The 14,533-nt window shown below is 36.9% G+C and overlaps 1 protein-coding gene across 1 annotated transcript; it reads left to right on the top strand.

Annotated features, from left to right (window-relative positions):
• Positions 1 to 11,260: 11,260 nt before the first annotated feature.
• zgc:55461 (beta-tubulin family protein) lies at positions 11,261 to 14,027 on the top strand. The gene is made up of 4 exons (XM_058383858.1): positions 11,261 to 11,420; positions 11,710 to 11,818; positions 11,920 to 12,030; positions 12,843 to 14,027. Exons 1-4 carry the CDS (start codon positions 11,364 to 11,366, stop codon positions 13,901 to 13,903), a joined length of 1,338 nt encoding a protein of 445 aa, XP_058239841.1. The 5' UTR covers positions 11,261 to 11,363; the 3' UTR covers positions 13,904 to 14,027.
• Positions 14,028 to 14,533: the final 506 nt, after the last annotated feature.

Below are 14,533 nucleotides of genomic sequence, written 5' to 3'. Positions count from 1 at the left end.
TATGATGTTTATTGTGTGTATGACATGAGCAACTTTTGTTTTTCTTAGTATGATTTCCCCATAAAATATTAATTTATTTATGTGTAAAAGGACCTTTAACAAACACAATTCTAAACATGTTACACTGCTAGATTTGTATTAATCAAATGGTTTAATCAAGGTTTCTGTTGGAAAAAGCATGCAAACCTGACAATGAGACATTCACATAACAGAAATCAGAATTTCATGAAATAAAGCAGTTTTTAAAGAGAATGACTAAGCAGTGCCAAGCTGCAATAAAAGTGTTTATTTTTTGCTAATAATGCAGGCTACAGGATTCTACAGAAGTACAGGGAATGAGAAACACACAAAGGATTCACTGGTTGGTAAAATATCATTTAGACTAGAAACACTGAAATAATTATCCATAAAGCAAGCAAGGGGCAAGAGCATGCTATTACAGAGGGGTGATCCATTTGCATTTGCTAACTCAGAGGAAAGTAGCTAAAGGATGCTACTGTGGGAATTTTTTTTGCATATTCATATAATTATCATGATTATTTGAATATCAAAACTAGAAACAAAGAAACAAAGGTTGATAATGCAGGCAAGAAGAACATGTGATTAAAAAGAACAACTCCTGTAAAAATATACACCACATGATTAACTCAAGACAAGACACAGGGGACATAAGCTAAGGAGAGAAGGAGTAATGTCTTTGCAAAATATTGTACTGTAAAATGTTGGTTTTTTTGTATTATGTGTTAAATAAGACTGACAGGTTGAAACAGAGAGCAGATACTCAGAGTAGTTCAGAAACATATGTTGTAAGATTATATAGCTCATTGTTGTTGGTTCTTGAATCTGATTGATCAGGCGACAAGGACACAGGAAGTGGGAGAGCTGAGGGCACTTTGCAATTAGCTTAAGAAAAACATACCAATTAAAAAAGCAGGCTTAGTAAAATATGTTCCCTTTGCATGACGAACTGTAAAAACCAGTGTTGCCAACTCACAGGACAGTTGCCTGTTCATGCTCAAACAGTTGTCACAATCATTAGCTTATCAAAATGTGTTACTAGAAGAAGGAGATACTCAAAATGGAAAAGAGTAGAATAGAATAGAAAATATATTAAAAAAACAAAAAACAAAATAGAAAATAACAAATAGATTATAACTTTCTTTTTCCAGGAAGAACATTTATATTTATGTTTAAATATGTTTTATAATGTTCTGTTTTATTTATGTACCTAAATCATATTAGAAATTCTATAAAGTGTGTAGACAAAAAGAAGTAGTGGTACTGAGTAGTCAGGAAATAGACATTTTTTATTACATCCATTATCAAATATATCCAAGGATATAATCGAAGTTTATATAGCTTTATAGAGTTACCTCTTTATAGAGTCACCTGAACCAGTACTCTCAGCTCATATATCCAACACTAGTCATGTGAGCTGTAGAGCCATGTCAACTAAAATTTTGCCCTATCATCTGGGGATTGTGAGTTTGAATCCTGACAACATTACAACCATGGCCAAGAGCCGAAGAAAGCAAAGTTGGCCATATGCTATGACTGGGAGGAGTTGCATCCTCTCTTTTCCCTAGTAATCACAGCAACACTAGCTGATCATGAAGGACTGTAAGATCCTGCATATCAAAGTGTTGCTATGAATCTATATTTTTCATAGGAGTGTTCTGTTATTTGCAAATCTTTACATGTACTGTTGAATTCCTTTCTTCTTCTTTTTTTCTTTAAAAAAAGAATCTCTTGTATAATTTGCAAATGTCATTTGATTAACATGTCCTGTGTACATGTATGTCATATGTACTTATATGTACAAAATGATACTACCAAAGAAGCTGGGTTAATTTAGTTGATTCAAGAGAAATTTCATGTCAGGGAAAGAAGATACGATAAAAAGCAAATTAACACATCTGGGTGTCTGGTCTTGGGCATATCATTTTAGTCTTGTCTTGGTCTTACTGTCCCCAGTCATACTCAGTCTTGACTTGCACTCCATTGGTCATAATCTTTGGTCCAAAAATTTTACAGCTTTGAGTCATGAGTTATGAATTAATGAGCTACCATTTTCTAGTTAGGTGACATTATCCACTATTTGAATGAAAGTAATGTAAGAATAATTAGCTAATCTATGATACCATCTGAAATATACTGGTAAACAGCAGCCAACATTTAAAGTTAACACAATCAATGATTTTCACACCTGCAATCATCTAAATGGAGGCGTGCAGGCTTATGTTCCACTTATGTTCTGTCAGTGGAGTTAGTACAACAAGCTAGCTTAGATCTTAAAATAAACAACATACCAAATAAACTGCACAAAACTGCCCAGTGAGTATCCATTAGAACATCTTACAGCAGAATAAAACACAGCTTTCTACTGTACAATGAGGAGCGTGAGGTGTGTGTGTGTTGTAAACTGGGTTCAGCCTTTTATTTATCACCATATAAATCCCATAAAACACACTGTTCATAAGAAAAAATGTCAAGGGAAAATGTGAAGGGTAACCAAACTTGAAAAAGTGATATAACACTGTTCCTGAAAATAATATTTGGGAATGTAACTTAAAATTGAAGTTTGCCCATCTGTCCCAATGACTAACTAAGGAAAAGCTGGGTTCAAAAATTGTACTGCAAGCAAGCCATTAGATTAGCGTTATAAACTACTTGAATTCTGAATCCCTATTCCCTTGTAGATGGGAAAAAGAAAGTACACCCTCCTTCATATGAAACTTACTTACATAGAAGTAGAGAAAGAAAAATCTAAAATATATATATAATACAAAGGATCAGAATATAGCTGTCAGAAAGTATGAACTGTATTTGTAAATAAAGTGCAGATACATTGTATTGCCAAAGGTTTTGGGACATCTGCCTTTACATGCACATGAATATAATTTAGAGTTGACCCGCCCTTTGCAACTATAACAGCTTTAACTCTTCTGGGAAAGGTTTAGGAATTTTTTTGTGGAATTTTTCTCTAGAGGTGCATTTGTGAGGTCAGGCACTAATATAGGATGAGAAGACCTCCGCTCTAATTCATCCCAAAGGTGTTCTATCAGGTTGAGGTCAGGACTCAACTTTGTAAATTTCCTCCACACCAAACTCACTCATCCATGTCTTTACAGACCTTGCTTTGTGCCCTGGTGTACAGTCATGTTGGAACAGGAAGGGGTCATCCCCAAACTGTTCATACAAAGTTGGGAGCATGAAATTGTCCAAAATGTCTTGGTATGCTGAAGCATTAAGAGTTCCTTTCACTGGAACTAAGGGGCCGAGCCCAACCCCTGAAAAACACCTGAATTCAATGATTTGGACGGGTGTCCCAAAACTTTTGGCAATACTTTATAGTGTATGCGTAGTTGGATGTGCAATGCAATGCTGTGTGTCAGTGAGCTGAGTTTATCTCTCTCATTGTTTTACAATTTTTTTTTTTTTTTTTTTACAAAATAGCTTCAGTTCCTTAATGTTTGAGGGCCTTTGTTTGTGCACAGCACCTTAACAGGGTAGAAGTCTGGACTGTGACTTTCAGGCAACACTTTCATTTTTTTTCCTTCTTTAGCCATTCAGTGATCTATGCTTGGGATCATTGTCCTGTTCCATGACCCAATTTCATCCCACATCTCATCAGTCCAAAGGTTATTGTTCCAGAACTTTTGACATTTGTTCAGATGTAATTTTGCAACAATTAGTTCTATCATAATTTTTTTCTTGGAAAAAGTGGGCTTTTCCTCACAAACTTCCATGAAAGCCATACATGTGCTATCATGAACAGTCAGAAACATTTAACTTAAAACTTCCAGAGGCCTGTAAGATGTAGCTCTTGGGTTTTTGTTTGCATCTGTGCATTAAAATGAGTATTTATTTTTTCCAGCCTGGTCTCTGAATGTTGGTTTATGTTTGGAGAAAAAAATGACTACATATTGATGTTGTCTTGGGGGGGTGAGTGTGAGTGCAAATAGAGTGTGCCCTTCAAATAGAGCCCCCTTCAGAATCTAAAAATAATAAGAATATCAGCCTGTTTACTGTTAATTTTCTCCCAAAATACATTGTTCAGTTATATACAGTACAAGTGTAACATTGCAGAATCTCTTGAATGTTATTTTCTTGAATGTTATATTATAACTGCTCTCAATCATGAACAATCTCACCCACTTTACAATACTGAGTCAGCGGAGCTCATTCTCCAAAAGACTCACTCAGATTTGTTGTCACAGAGAACATTACAGGAGATCATTTATACCATTCCCAGTAGCTTACCTGTGTGTGAAAGGTGATAACACTCTCACACTGCACTAAAACAACTAAGTAACACTTACTGTATCTCCTATATTTAAGGTTTTCTTCCTTCTTCTTAATCTTATATTTTGTAATGTCATTTATATTATATGTATTATACTTATATTTCTATGTAATTTTACATTTTATATTTGTGTGAGTGTTGTATCTTGTAACTGTCTAAGCTGCTGTAACACCAGAATTTCCATCATGGGATTAATAAAGTATATCAATCCGTCTATCTATCTATTTGGAACCTAATGACACACCAGTAGGTGGAGGCAAAGAATCAGGTTCGAATATTTTTCTGGGTCAGTGAAAAGTATTTGCATATTATCACCAAGGAGTTTTTATTAGTATTATGTAAGTTAAATAAAGCAAATACTTAAGAGCCATCCATTGGATAATTTCTGAAATGATTAATTTGTTTAAACTGGCAACAAGTTATTTAAAACTAACTGGTGCAGGGAGTAATTTCTCATTTATTACATGACCATGTCAGAAGACATATCTTTATGGTTGTGGAAAAAATGTTTCAGAAGTGTCAAATTATTGGCCTGCATCAAGCAAAGAAAACAATTTTGGAAATTGCTAAAAGTACTAAAATTGAGTTAAGACCTGTCCAATGCATTATCATCTCCAAGGAAAAAATGGGATGGCAAGAAAACCTTGAATGATTGTGATCGGAGATCACTTAAATGTTTGCTGAATCATATCATATAAAACATCAGCAGAACCCATGGCTATGTTTAATAGTATAAGTATTTTGACACTCAATGCAAAGAGAACTCCAACAATCAGAACTAAACATCTGTGTAGCTTTAAAAACACTCAGCAGTGAGGCTAATCTGTAGGAAGCATAAAGTTTGGTCTCTAGAGCAATGAAGGTCATCATGGTCATGTGTTCTGAAGAGTCCAGATTTTCCATGTTCCAGAATGATGGGTGCATCAGGGTAAGAAGAGAGGCAGATAAAGTGGTGCACCCATCATTCCTAGTGCCTACAGTACCACACAAGTCTGTGGGGGCAGTGGTTAGGTCTAGGTTCAGCAACGTGATTTCCTTTCCTGGCCTTGCTGATGGACTGTATAATGGTATTACAGAAGTCACTGTGACAGTATGTGATGTAATTAGTGGTCATTTCTGTTCTCTCGTAGTGTTCAATTAAAGAGAACGCTATGAAATGATCCTGTGTATGCCCTGCATGCACTGTATGGCACTGTGTGAAGCAGATGGTAGCAATTTAATCATGTTACCTCTTAATTTGTTTTGGAGTACAGACATGGGGAACCACTGCCTAATGCAAAGGCTGACCTACTGGGTGGTGAATATCTTCGCTTCAGCCTGTAGGCAGGTTGGATATGTGTTCACAGCCATGACATGCTATTAGAGAGAAGCATCTTCTTATTTACAGTCCTCAGGTATCTGTTTTTCTGAGAAGTCGGTGCTGCTGCTACCTAATCACTAATTCCTGCTTCTCTAATAACAACGTCACCCGTCCTAATCAGACTTAGGGTGAATGGGTTAGGTTGGACAAGTGATCTACTGGTTCAAGCTGGAGGTGAATGGAATGGTGTATGGAATGTTTTCTTTATACAAGAGAAAACTGGGCCCCTTAATCTGAGTATTGTTGCTGATCCTTTTCTGACCATAATTTATCCATCTTTATTTGGGTACTTCCAGCAACATGTCACAAAGCAAACTGGTCCCATTTTGATGCCAATCAGTTCAGTACAAATGAAGGGACTCCCCATCCACCACAAGATTCAATGTGGAGTGTGTTCTGAGATTATTTTCTGTTTACACCATGGTTGTAAAACATCATTACTGAAGTTACTCTGACCTCTCTAGTCTCATTTCCCCTGAACCTATATTCACTGGTTATTTTAGTTTTTGCTACCAATTTGTATAAACTCCAGAGTACTGTGCGATCAATTTTTGGAAATACTCATATAACAGGGGAGAGCTGGCTGGTAAAAGGGAATTGGCAAGTGACCAAACTAGGGAAAACAGTTCCCAATATTTTGTTTGTTTCTTTAATCATTTAAAAGTTTCACTTTAAATAATTTGCCCCTGTACAATAGATACAGATAAGGACAAGACCAAGTGGGAATTTAGTATTGAAATGACATGGTGTCCTGTTACACGACTTATTTAAGCCATTGGTTTTTTTTTTCAAATGGGGAATCTGAGCTGAGCTTATCTGGTGCTCTTGCTTTATACCCTTATTTTTGAATACACACCATTTAGAGCGTGAAGGTCAAGCAGTGTGTGAACTGTACCTCTGGCTTAGTTATATATCTCAACAACAAAATACTTTGGTTACCAAGAGATCAGCGCAACAGGATGTCACCTTGTTGTAAGGAAATGCTCTCATAGCTGAAAGACAAAGAACAAATACATTTATTTACAAAGAAGCAGAGTAGAACTAGTTCCACTGGATGTCAGATCTGGATGTCATTACACATCTCTAATGGCATTACTAAGTGAAATGTTTAGTAGCAACAAACTCAAACACACTAAAAGCTATTATCATGGATACTGCATTTAATCATAAGGCAAATCAACCTTAAATCAGGTCTAACAATCCTGGAATACCTGAATTATGGTAGGTTTTTAAGGTAAAAAACATTTCTATGAAAAATCAGCTTATATTAATGTTGAAATAATGAAAATGGTATGTAAAAAGTCAAAACAAATTTTCCTCTATGTTCTTGCTACTCTGATCGGAACTACTGTGTGCCTCAGGTTTCTATGGCAGTGGCAGGGCACGTTTCCATAGAGCTGTTTTGTTGTCTCAGTGGTGGAAGGGAATTTCGTTCCAGTCGGGTTAGCTTTCCTCCCAGGACTCAGTAAAAGCCAGGCAATGACAGCAGGGTCAGGCTTTATTCATCAGTCCTGCCAAATGAGCTGTGCACCACTTTGTGTGACAAAAATAAGCTCTATGTCTGTAAGAACCACATTTCTATTGCCACAGTTATGATTTATATTCCTTACAGATTGATTCAAAAGAAGAACTGGTTAAAAACCCTGTTTGCAAAACAGGTGGTGGATATAAATTAAGCAATTAATAATTTAGCAATCCAAACTCTTTGTCACAATAGTAGCCCATAGTGCTACACCATCCAGGCGACATCAAGTTCAGGACTACTTGTTAATCTATGATCTCAGGATGATCACTATAGATGATAATAATAACATGAATTAGGCGTATCATAATCATCACTCAGGAGGAAACAAAGGATTAAACTGATTTCCTGATGGGTCTTTTATCCTCAGCTGCAGGCATGAGCAGGACAGCTGGCATTCAAATTCTCCAGCTTCAATATTCAAAGTGTGGTTTAGCCATTTTTCATAGCATGCGAAGTACAGGGCTGTGTGAGGAAGAGAGTTTGGGAGTAGGGTTTAGGTTTAGAGTAATGTAAGGCAATACACAACTCTACATTCATAATTGAACATTCATTGACCAACAGTTTAACAGCTGCTCTCTAGTCACACTCTTAGTCCTAAGGGAATTTCTGTCTATTTATGCACCAAGCTCTGAGACTTTTTTAAAACAGTAGTTAATATTTGGACCACAAATCCCATTGAAATAATTTTTGTTCTAGTGACAATATAATATAATATAATGTGTAATATATACATACACACAGAGTGCTGTGCAAACGTTTTTGAAGAAATGCTATAAAGTAAGAATGTCTTCAAAAACATATAGTTTAGGTGTTTATTTTTATCAGTTTACAAAATGCAAAGTGAACAAACAAGAAAAATTAAAATCAAATCAGTATTTGGTGTGACTATCTTTTGGCTTTGAACCAGCTTCGATTCATACACTTTGGATTTTGTTGGACCAGAGTCAGGTCTATGATTAACCAGTTATACCAAGCAGGTGCTAATGATCATCAATGTCATTTGTGAAACAGTCATTAAGTGAAACAGAAACAGTTGTGTAGCTTGAAACAGGGTGAGGAACAGCATACATCGAGATTGTTCTCTGTTCTGGCACCTAGGTGGTGGAATGAACTTCCCCCCTAGATATCCGAACAGTTAAGTCACTGACTGTCTTCAGACAATTGGTGAAGACTACCTCTTCCTGAAATACTTAACTAACAAACCAGTATTTATGTATTCATTGATAGAGGTTTCAAAGAGACTTTTGTATGTCTCTTTGGATAAGGGCATCTGCCATATGCCATAAATGTAGTCAAGTGCAATTGTGTAACCAGGTGAGCATCAGTGTCATTTCTGAATTTATTATCATTTTAACATGAAGTTAAAGTTTCTGTTGAAGTTATAAAATGCTCAATGATGGAGATTTGAGTGCAAAACTGATTATGGTAATTGCAGTCCAAAGCCATGGTCTCTTAGTGGTACTATTTACAACAATCCCTTATATCTCCAGGCTGTCCGTGTGGGCCATCCTCAGCAGCAGTGAGCAACTTCCAAGTGACGAGACTAATCAGAAAAGGAAGAAACTCCTAAAAGGGTGAGCTAGAAGGTGATAGACACAAGGGCTTCCTGAGACATAAAGCAGCCAGCCAGTCCACCGTCAACAAGTATGTTGTGCTTATACTTGTATAAGGTCTGTCTACTCTGCACACCTCTAGTTATACTGGTTATGTAGCTACAACAATGGGACTGGCAAACCAGCTAGTCAGTGGTCAATATTCGGACACATGGCTCCCAAATATGCACCTTCATTCATTTTGCATTCAGTAGAGTTGATAAATGTTCAAAGATATTTATTGCCTGTGTCTTTAATGACATTAATAGCCCTGTGCCAAGTGATATTATCCTGCTGTTCTTAATCCTATCCTACTTTGTGCTAGTTCAGCTCACACCTGCATAAGCATGAATGTAACAGCCTTCCTGCTGCTTCAGGCAACGTAATTCACAATGCAATTGAGAATTACTCAAATGAAACACCAACCTAAAAGTACAAGTAAGGGCAAAAAACAAAACAAAGGGTGCTGTTCCTTTCCAATAAGATGGCCCAAAGCATTTTATTCTGCTTATTCTGCAGTAATTTGTGAATGTTTCTTTCGGTTTTTTCAAGACTAAGCTCAGCTTGGAAAATAGATATAAATGTCCTGTCAACATCTAAAGAATTCTGAATCAAATCCAGGGCTTCATTCAATCTCCTATATGCTCCATTCATACCGCAGTTTTCCATAATCATTTCCATAATTGTTTCCTCCTTCAATAACGGACAAGGCATTGTCTCTCAGGCTGACATAGCTGCATTGTATTGGAGATTTACCTCATTTGCCCAAGTGACAGATAAATTTGATCTTCCTCATACATATTTTTATTGTTTGCAAGTCAGACAATATGATCAAAGGAATATTCCAAATTATATATCTAAACCACTAAATAGATCAGTTTAAAAAATATACCTTATACCATTTTTTTTACCCCACAAATCAGACTTACATGGAGATATGGCTGTGAAGACATGTCTAATCTTTGTCTAAAAATATATAGACTTTGACTAAAAATATAAATTGGTACTATTCAAAGTTCTCCATAGGGTAGACCACAAAAACCAAGCTTAATTTATGGTTCTGTATCCACATTTTCCAATAAGTGTAAATGGGCTGGTGAAGTAAGGCTGCAGTCCTTGATTTTGATTCATTTTATTTATTTCTCACTTGTTGATAAAAAGCTTTAAATAAAATACTTTAAAGAAATCTTGTCAATATGAAAAGTCTGTGATGTCTTTTGGATTGGCATTATACTCTGCCAATAAATATAGATATGTAAAAACATATGTGTTTATGAGAACATCTCATGATTGGAAATGAAGGTCTCAGTGTGGAGGCAGGAAATAATGTAGTGGAGAGCCCTTCTCTTCAGAAAGTAAGATGTAAAGTTTACTGGTTTACTTTAAAGTTTATGTAGCTGCAGTTGTAGTATTTTTGTCCATTGATAAATGATGCAGTCTGTGTTTTAAAAGTGTGCTAGAGCAGAAATTGGTGGGAAGCAAGCTTATTGTAAAAGTCCAAACTATGTGGTGGGCCCAAGAGGACCCTTAATATTTGAGGTCAGGAAAATAACTTAAGCTTGAAACACTAATCAATAGATACTTTAAAGCAGTAAATATATGACACTGTGTTTTTTAAACATTTCAGCAGACAGTTCTTAGTGTGAACCTGGATCTGATGTAACAAGCCTACAGCACACTGAGCGAGTCCAGTCATGCCCTCTCCTTAACTAATAACAATAAATTTGCTAGTTTAGCATAACCTGATATCCGTAATAATCGTCCGTTTACTGAACAGACTTATCTAGTTACCAAAAACAAAAAGGGGTTTCTAAGGGCGCTCACAACGCTGTAACCCTTGGAGACTAGTAATGTGTACTTCGGGAAATGTGTCGACTCTCAATGTTCACAATAAAAGAATCATTTTGAAGAGCCGACTCATTCAAGTGACTCGCTCATTTGTTTGTTTAAATTATTAAATTATTATTTGTTTGTTTAAATTTTATTTATTGAATTTTTTAAAATTATTATTTCTGTAAATGACTTCATGGAAATGTCTTTCCATAATCTGAGCTCTTTGTTTGGGTGAATGGCGAGTGTTGTGACTGAAGATTATATAACAGTATAGGGTTATTTACTATTTGTATGGATGGATTAGGAGCTTTCTAATTTAGGCTAAATGAGTAGTATATAATGCAAAGTTTTTGTTAATTAGATAGTGGAGTAAGATTTCACTAGGAACCGTCAGAAATACTGAAATAAATTGCAACGATGCATTTGGGAGTCAAAAGAGTCGGCTCTTATCGGACTCTCAAAAACGAGTCGGAATTCCCATCACTATTGGAGACGGAACACAATCTTTGGTGGCCAATCAAAGTTCATGACAAGTCATACCTATTTTTGAGTCCCAATAAAATGCCATACGGAGTGATTGACGTTTCGTTTAGCCAATAGCGTTTGAAGACGTTTCTCCTGGTGGTATTTAAATCCCAGTAGCGGCTGCCGCCTGTCAGATTTCAGCTGGTGTCGGTGAGGGTGTCAGGAGTGTGTGTTTTAGACTGTTGGACTTTACAGTTTTTGTTAATTGAACACTTTTTAAAAATGAGGGAGATTGTTCATCTGCAAGCTGGTCAGTGTGGGAATCAAATTGGTGCAAAAGTAAGTTTAAAGGATGAATATTACACAATTGTTTTTGCGTTACTTATTGGGTTACTTAACAACAACGGTGCTATACAGTTACCACTGCCCATATCTTAGTATCTGAGCCTTTATTTATTTATTTATTTATTTATTTATTTATTTAATCTATAGTTCAACAATGGCAATTCTTTAAATTATTTGAAATTTTTTTTTTTTTAAATTCTCAGAATATCTGCTGAGACTAGCTTAAAAGTTTTACAGTTTAGTAATTGGTGACTATAATAATGTAATATGATATTTTTTTTAGTTTTGGGAGGTGATCAGTGATGAGCACGGGATCGACCCCACCGGCACATACCACGGAGACAGTGACCTGCAGCTTGAGCGGATTAATGTGTATTATAACGAAGCCACGGGTAAATCCGGCTATTCATAGCATCAACTTGTGTCAAAATAGGTTATGGTTTAATTGCTACCTTAAATGACCGTAGTGAAAATGTATACTGTGGTGCCACAGGTGGGAAGTATGTTCCCCGGGCTGTACTCGTGGACTTGGAGCCTGGGACCATGGACTCTGTAAGATCTGGTCCTTTTGGCCAAGTTTTCAGACCAGACAACTTCGTCTTTGGTGAGAAATGAAATAAAAAAAAAAAATGTATAGATGTGTATATAAAAGCTGCCTTAAAGATTTAAACGGACTAAAATCAAAGCTGGACCTTTATCCGTGTTTGATTATCTCCTTTGTCACATTTTGCAAGATTGAACTAAATAATGGTGATTAGTGAACTAATCATGAAATGTTTTTCAGTCATATAATACTAAAGAATTATGTGGATTATGATGATAAATAATTTCTGAATTGCCTTTGAATTTTGCCTCCATCACTGTTGTTCTGAGGCAGGAATATATATTTTAAGAAAATGCCCAGTTTCTGTAAGCCTGTCAAATTATGATAACTAATTTCTGTACCCACACTCATACTGTTATATCTATATTGTCTTTAAATCATTCACTGCTGTAATTTAATATTGTGTCAGCATATTGCATAATTCCCTTTTGGCAACCTGGAGTCATATGCAGCAATGTAAATATTTGTTTTCAAGGGGAATCGAGAGATTTGGCATAGCCGGTGAGTCGTAACCGGCAAATTCTTATTTCTTTCAGACCCAATACAAAAATTGTCTAATTTTTTAATTATTAATTTGTATCACATGCTGGACCACATGGTAGGTGTTATGCTCATAAGCATAAGAGTGGATGAATGCAGGAGGGTTAGTTTTCCCTAGTAAAATGCTTATCTAGAGAAATAAGAAAACGCAAGGTAAAAAAACCCTGAATATATGAGATTTTAGATCTATAGGTCAAAACTACAGTATAGAACTTATTCTAAGGTGTTAAGTCTTAAGCCATATTTTAGCCTTATTGTCCTGCTTTCTGCAGGTCAGAGTGGGGCTGGAAACAACTGGGCCAAAGGCCATTACACTGAAGGTGCTGAGCTGGTGGACTCAGTGCTGGACGTTGTGCGTAAGGAGGCTGAGAGCTGTGACTGCCTACAGGGCTTCCAGCTCACTCACTCCCTGGGTGGGGGCACTGGCTCAGGCATGGGCACGCTGCTCATCAGTAAGATTCGTGAGGAGTATCCTGACCGCATCATGAACACTTTCAGTGTTGTGCCATCTCCTAAAGTCTCTGACACTGTGGTGGAGCCCTACAATGCCACTCTGTCTGTGCACCAGCTGGTGGAGAACACTGATGAGACATACTGCATTGACAATGAAGCACTTTATGACATCTGTTTCCGCACTTTAAAGCTCACGACTCCTACGTATGGTGATCTGAACCATCTTGTGTCTGCCACCATGAGCGGTGTGACCACCTGCCTCCGTTTCCCTGGACAGCTCAATGCTGACCTGCGAAAACTGGCTGTCAATATGGTGCCCTTCCCTCGTCTGCACTTCTTCATGCCTGGTTTCGCCCCACTCACCAGCAGAGGGAGCCAGCAGTACCGTGCGCTCACTGTGCCCGAATTAACACAGCAGATGTTTGATGCCAAGAATATGATGGCAGCGTGTGACCCACGCCATGGCCGGTACCTGACGGTGGCTGCTGTCTTCCGGGGCCGCATGTCCATGAAAGAGGTTGATGAGCAGATGCTCAATGTGCAGAACAAAAACAGCAGCTATTTTGTAGAGTGGATCCCAAACAATGTCAAAACTGCTGTATGCGACATCCCACCAAGAGGGCTCAAGATGGCTGCCACTTTCATTGGCAACAGCACGGCCATCCAGGAGCTGTTCAAGCGCATCTCTGAGCAGTTCACGGCCATGTTCAGAAGAAAGGCCTTCCTGCATTGGTACACAGGAGAAGGAATGGATGAGATGGAGTTCACTGAGGCAGAGAGCAACATGAATGACCTGGTGTCTGAGTACCAGCAGTACCAGGATGCCACAGCTGAAGAGGAGGGTGAGTTTGAGGAAGAGGCAGAAGAGGAGTTGGCATAAAGATCTGTTAATCTTTCACATTTTCCATGTCTTTTCTGTTCCTTGGCATCCATGTCAAAAGTTAACAGTTAACAACTCAGCCTTTGTACTTTCAAACTTTCTAATAAATGTTTAACTTTGTCAACTTGGATCTCTGTGCTCATTTTTACCTAACGAAATCATTCAGCAGTTTTATATTAATTCTCACACAGCTACACAAAATGAACTGAATTGTCTGCCTTCACTGTCCAGATTACACAAAGCAAAATGATTCTCAATTGAAATTATATAAAATATTCTGGGTAATCATTATTCCTAATAGAATCTATGCTTTAGACATGTGACTCAGTAATACAGTAAACCTTTTACTTTCTTTTATGAATTCAAAAGATCAACTTGTAAAAATGGGAATTAAAAAAATGAATATCTGAACAATTCTGTGGCTTGGTTATTACAACAGTTTGGATGTACATAATAAATACTAAAAATAGTATTTAAAATAAATACTAGAGGTCTAACTTGTTTAAAAGAATATGTAACCTATAGCATTATATTTCAGAAATATTTAAGTTAGTAAAAACATGAGATGTTTCATCCAGCAGATGGAGCTATTGTTTTAAACGTTCTAATACCTGATCATTTTCTAAAATG

This window comes from Hemibagrus wyckioides, linkage group LG28 (assembly GCF_019097595.1).
Source record: "Hemibagrus wyckioides isolate EC202008001 linkage group LG28, SWU_Hwy_1.0, whole genome shotgun sequence".
NCBI lineage: Eukaryota > Metazoa > Chordata > Actinopteri > Siluriformes > Bagridae > Hemibagrus > Hemibagrus wyckioides.
This window is presented reverse-complemented; position numbering and strand designations above follow the sequence as displayed.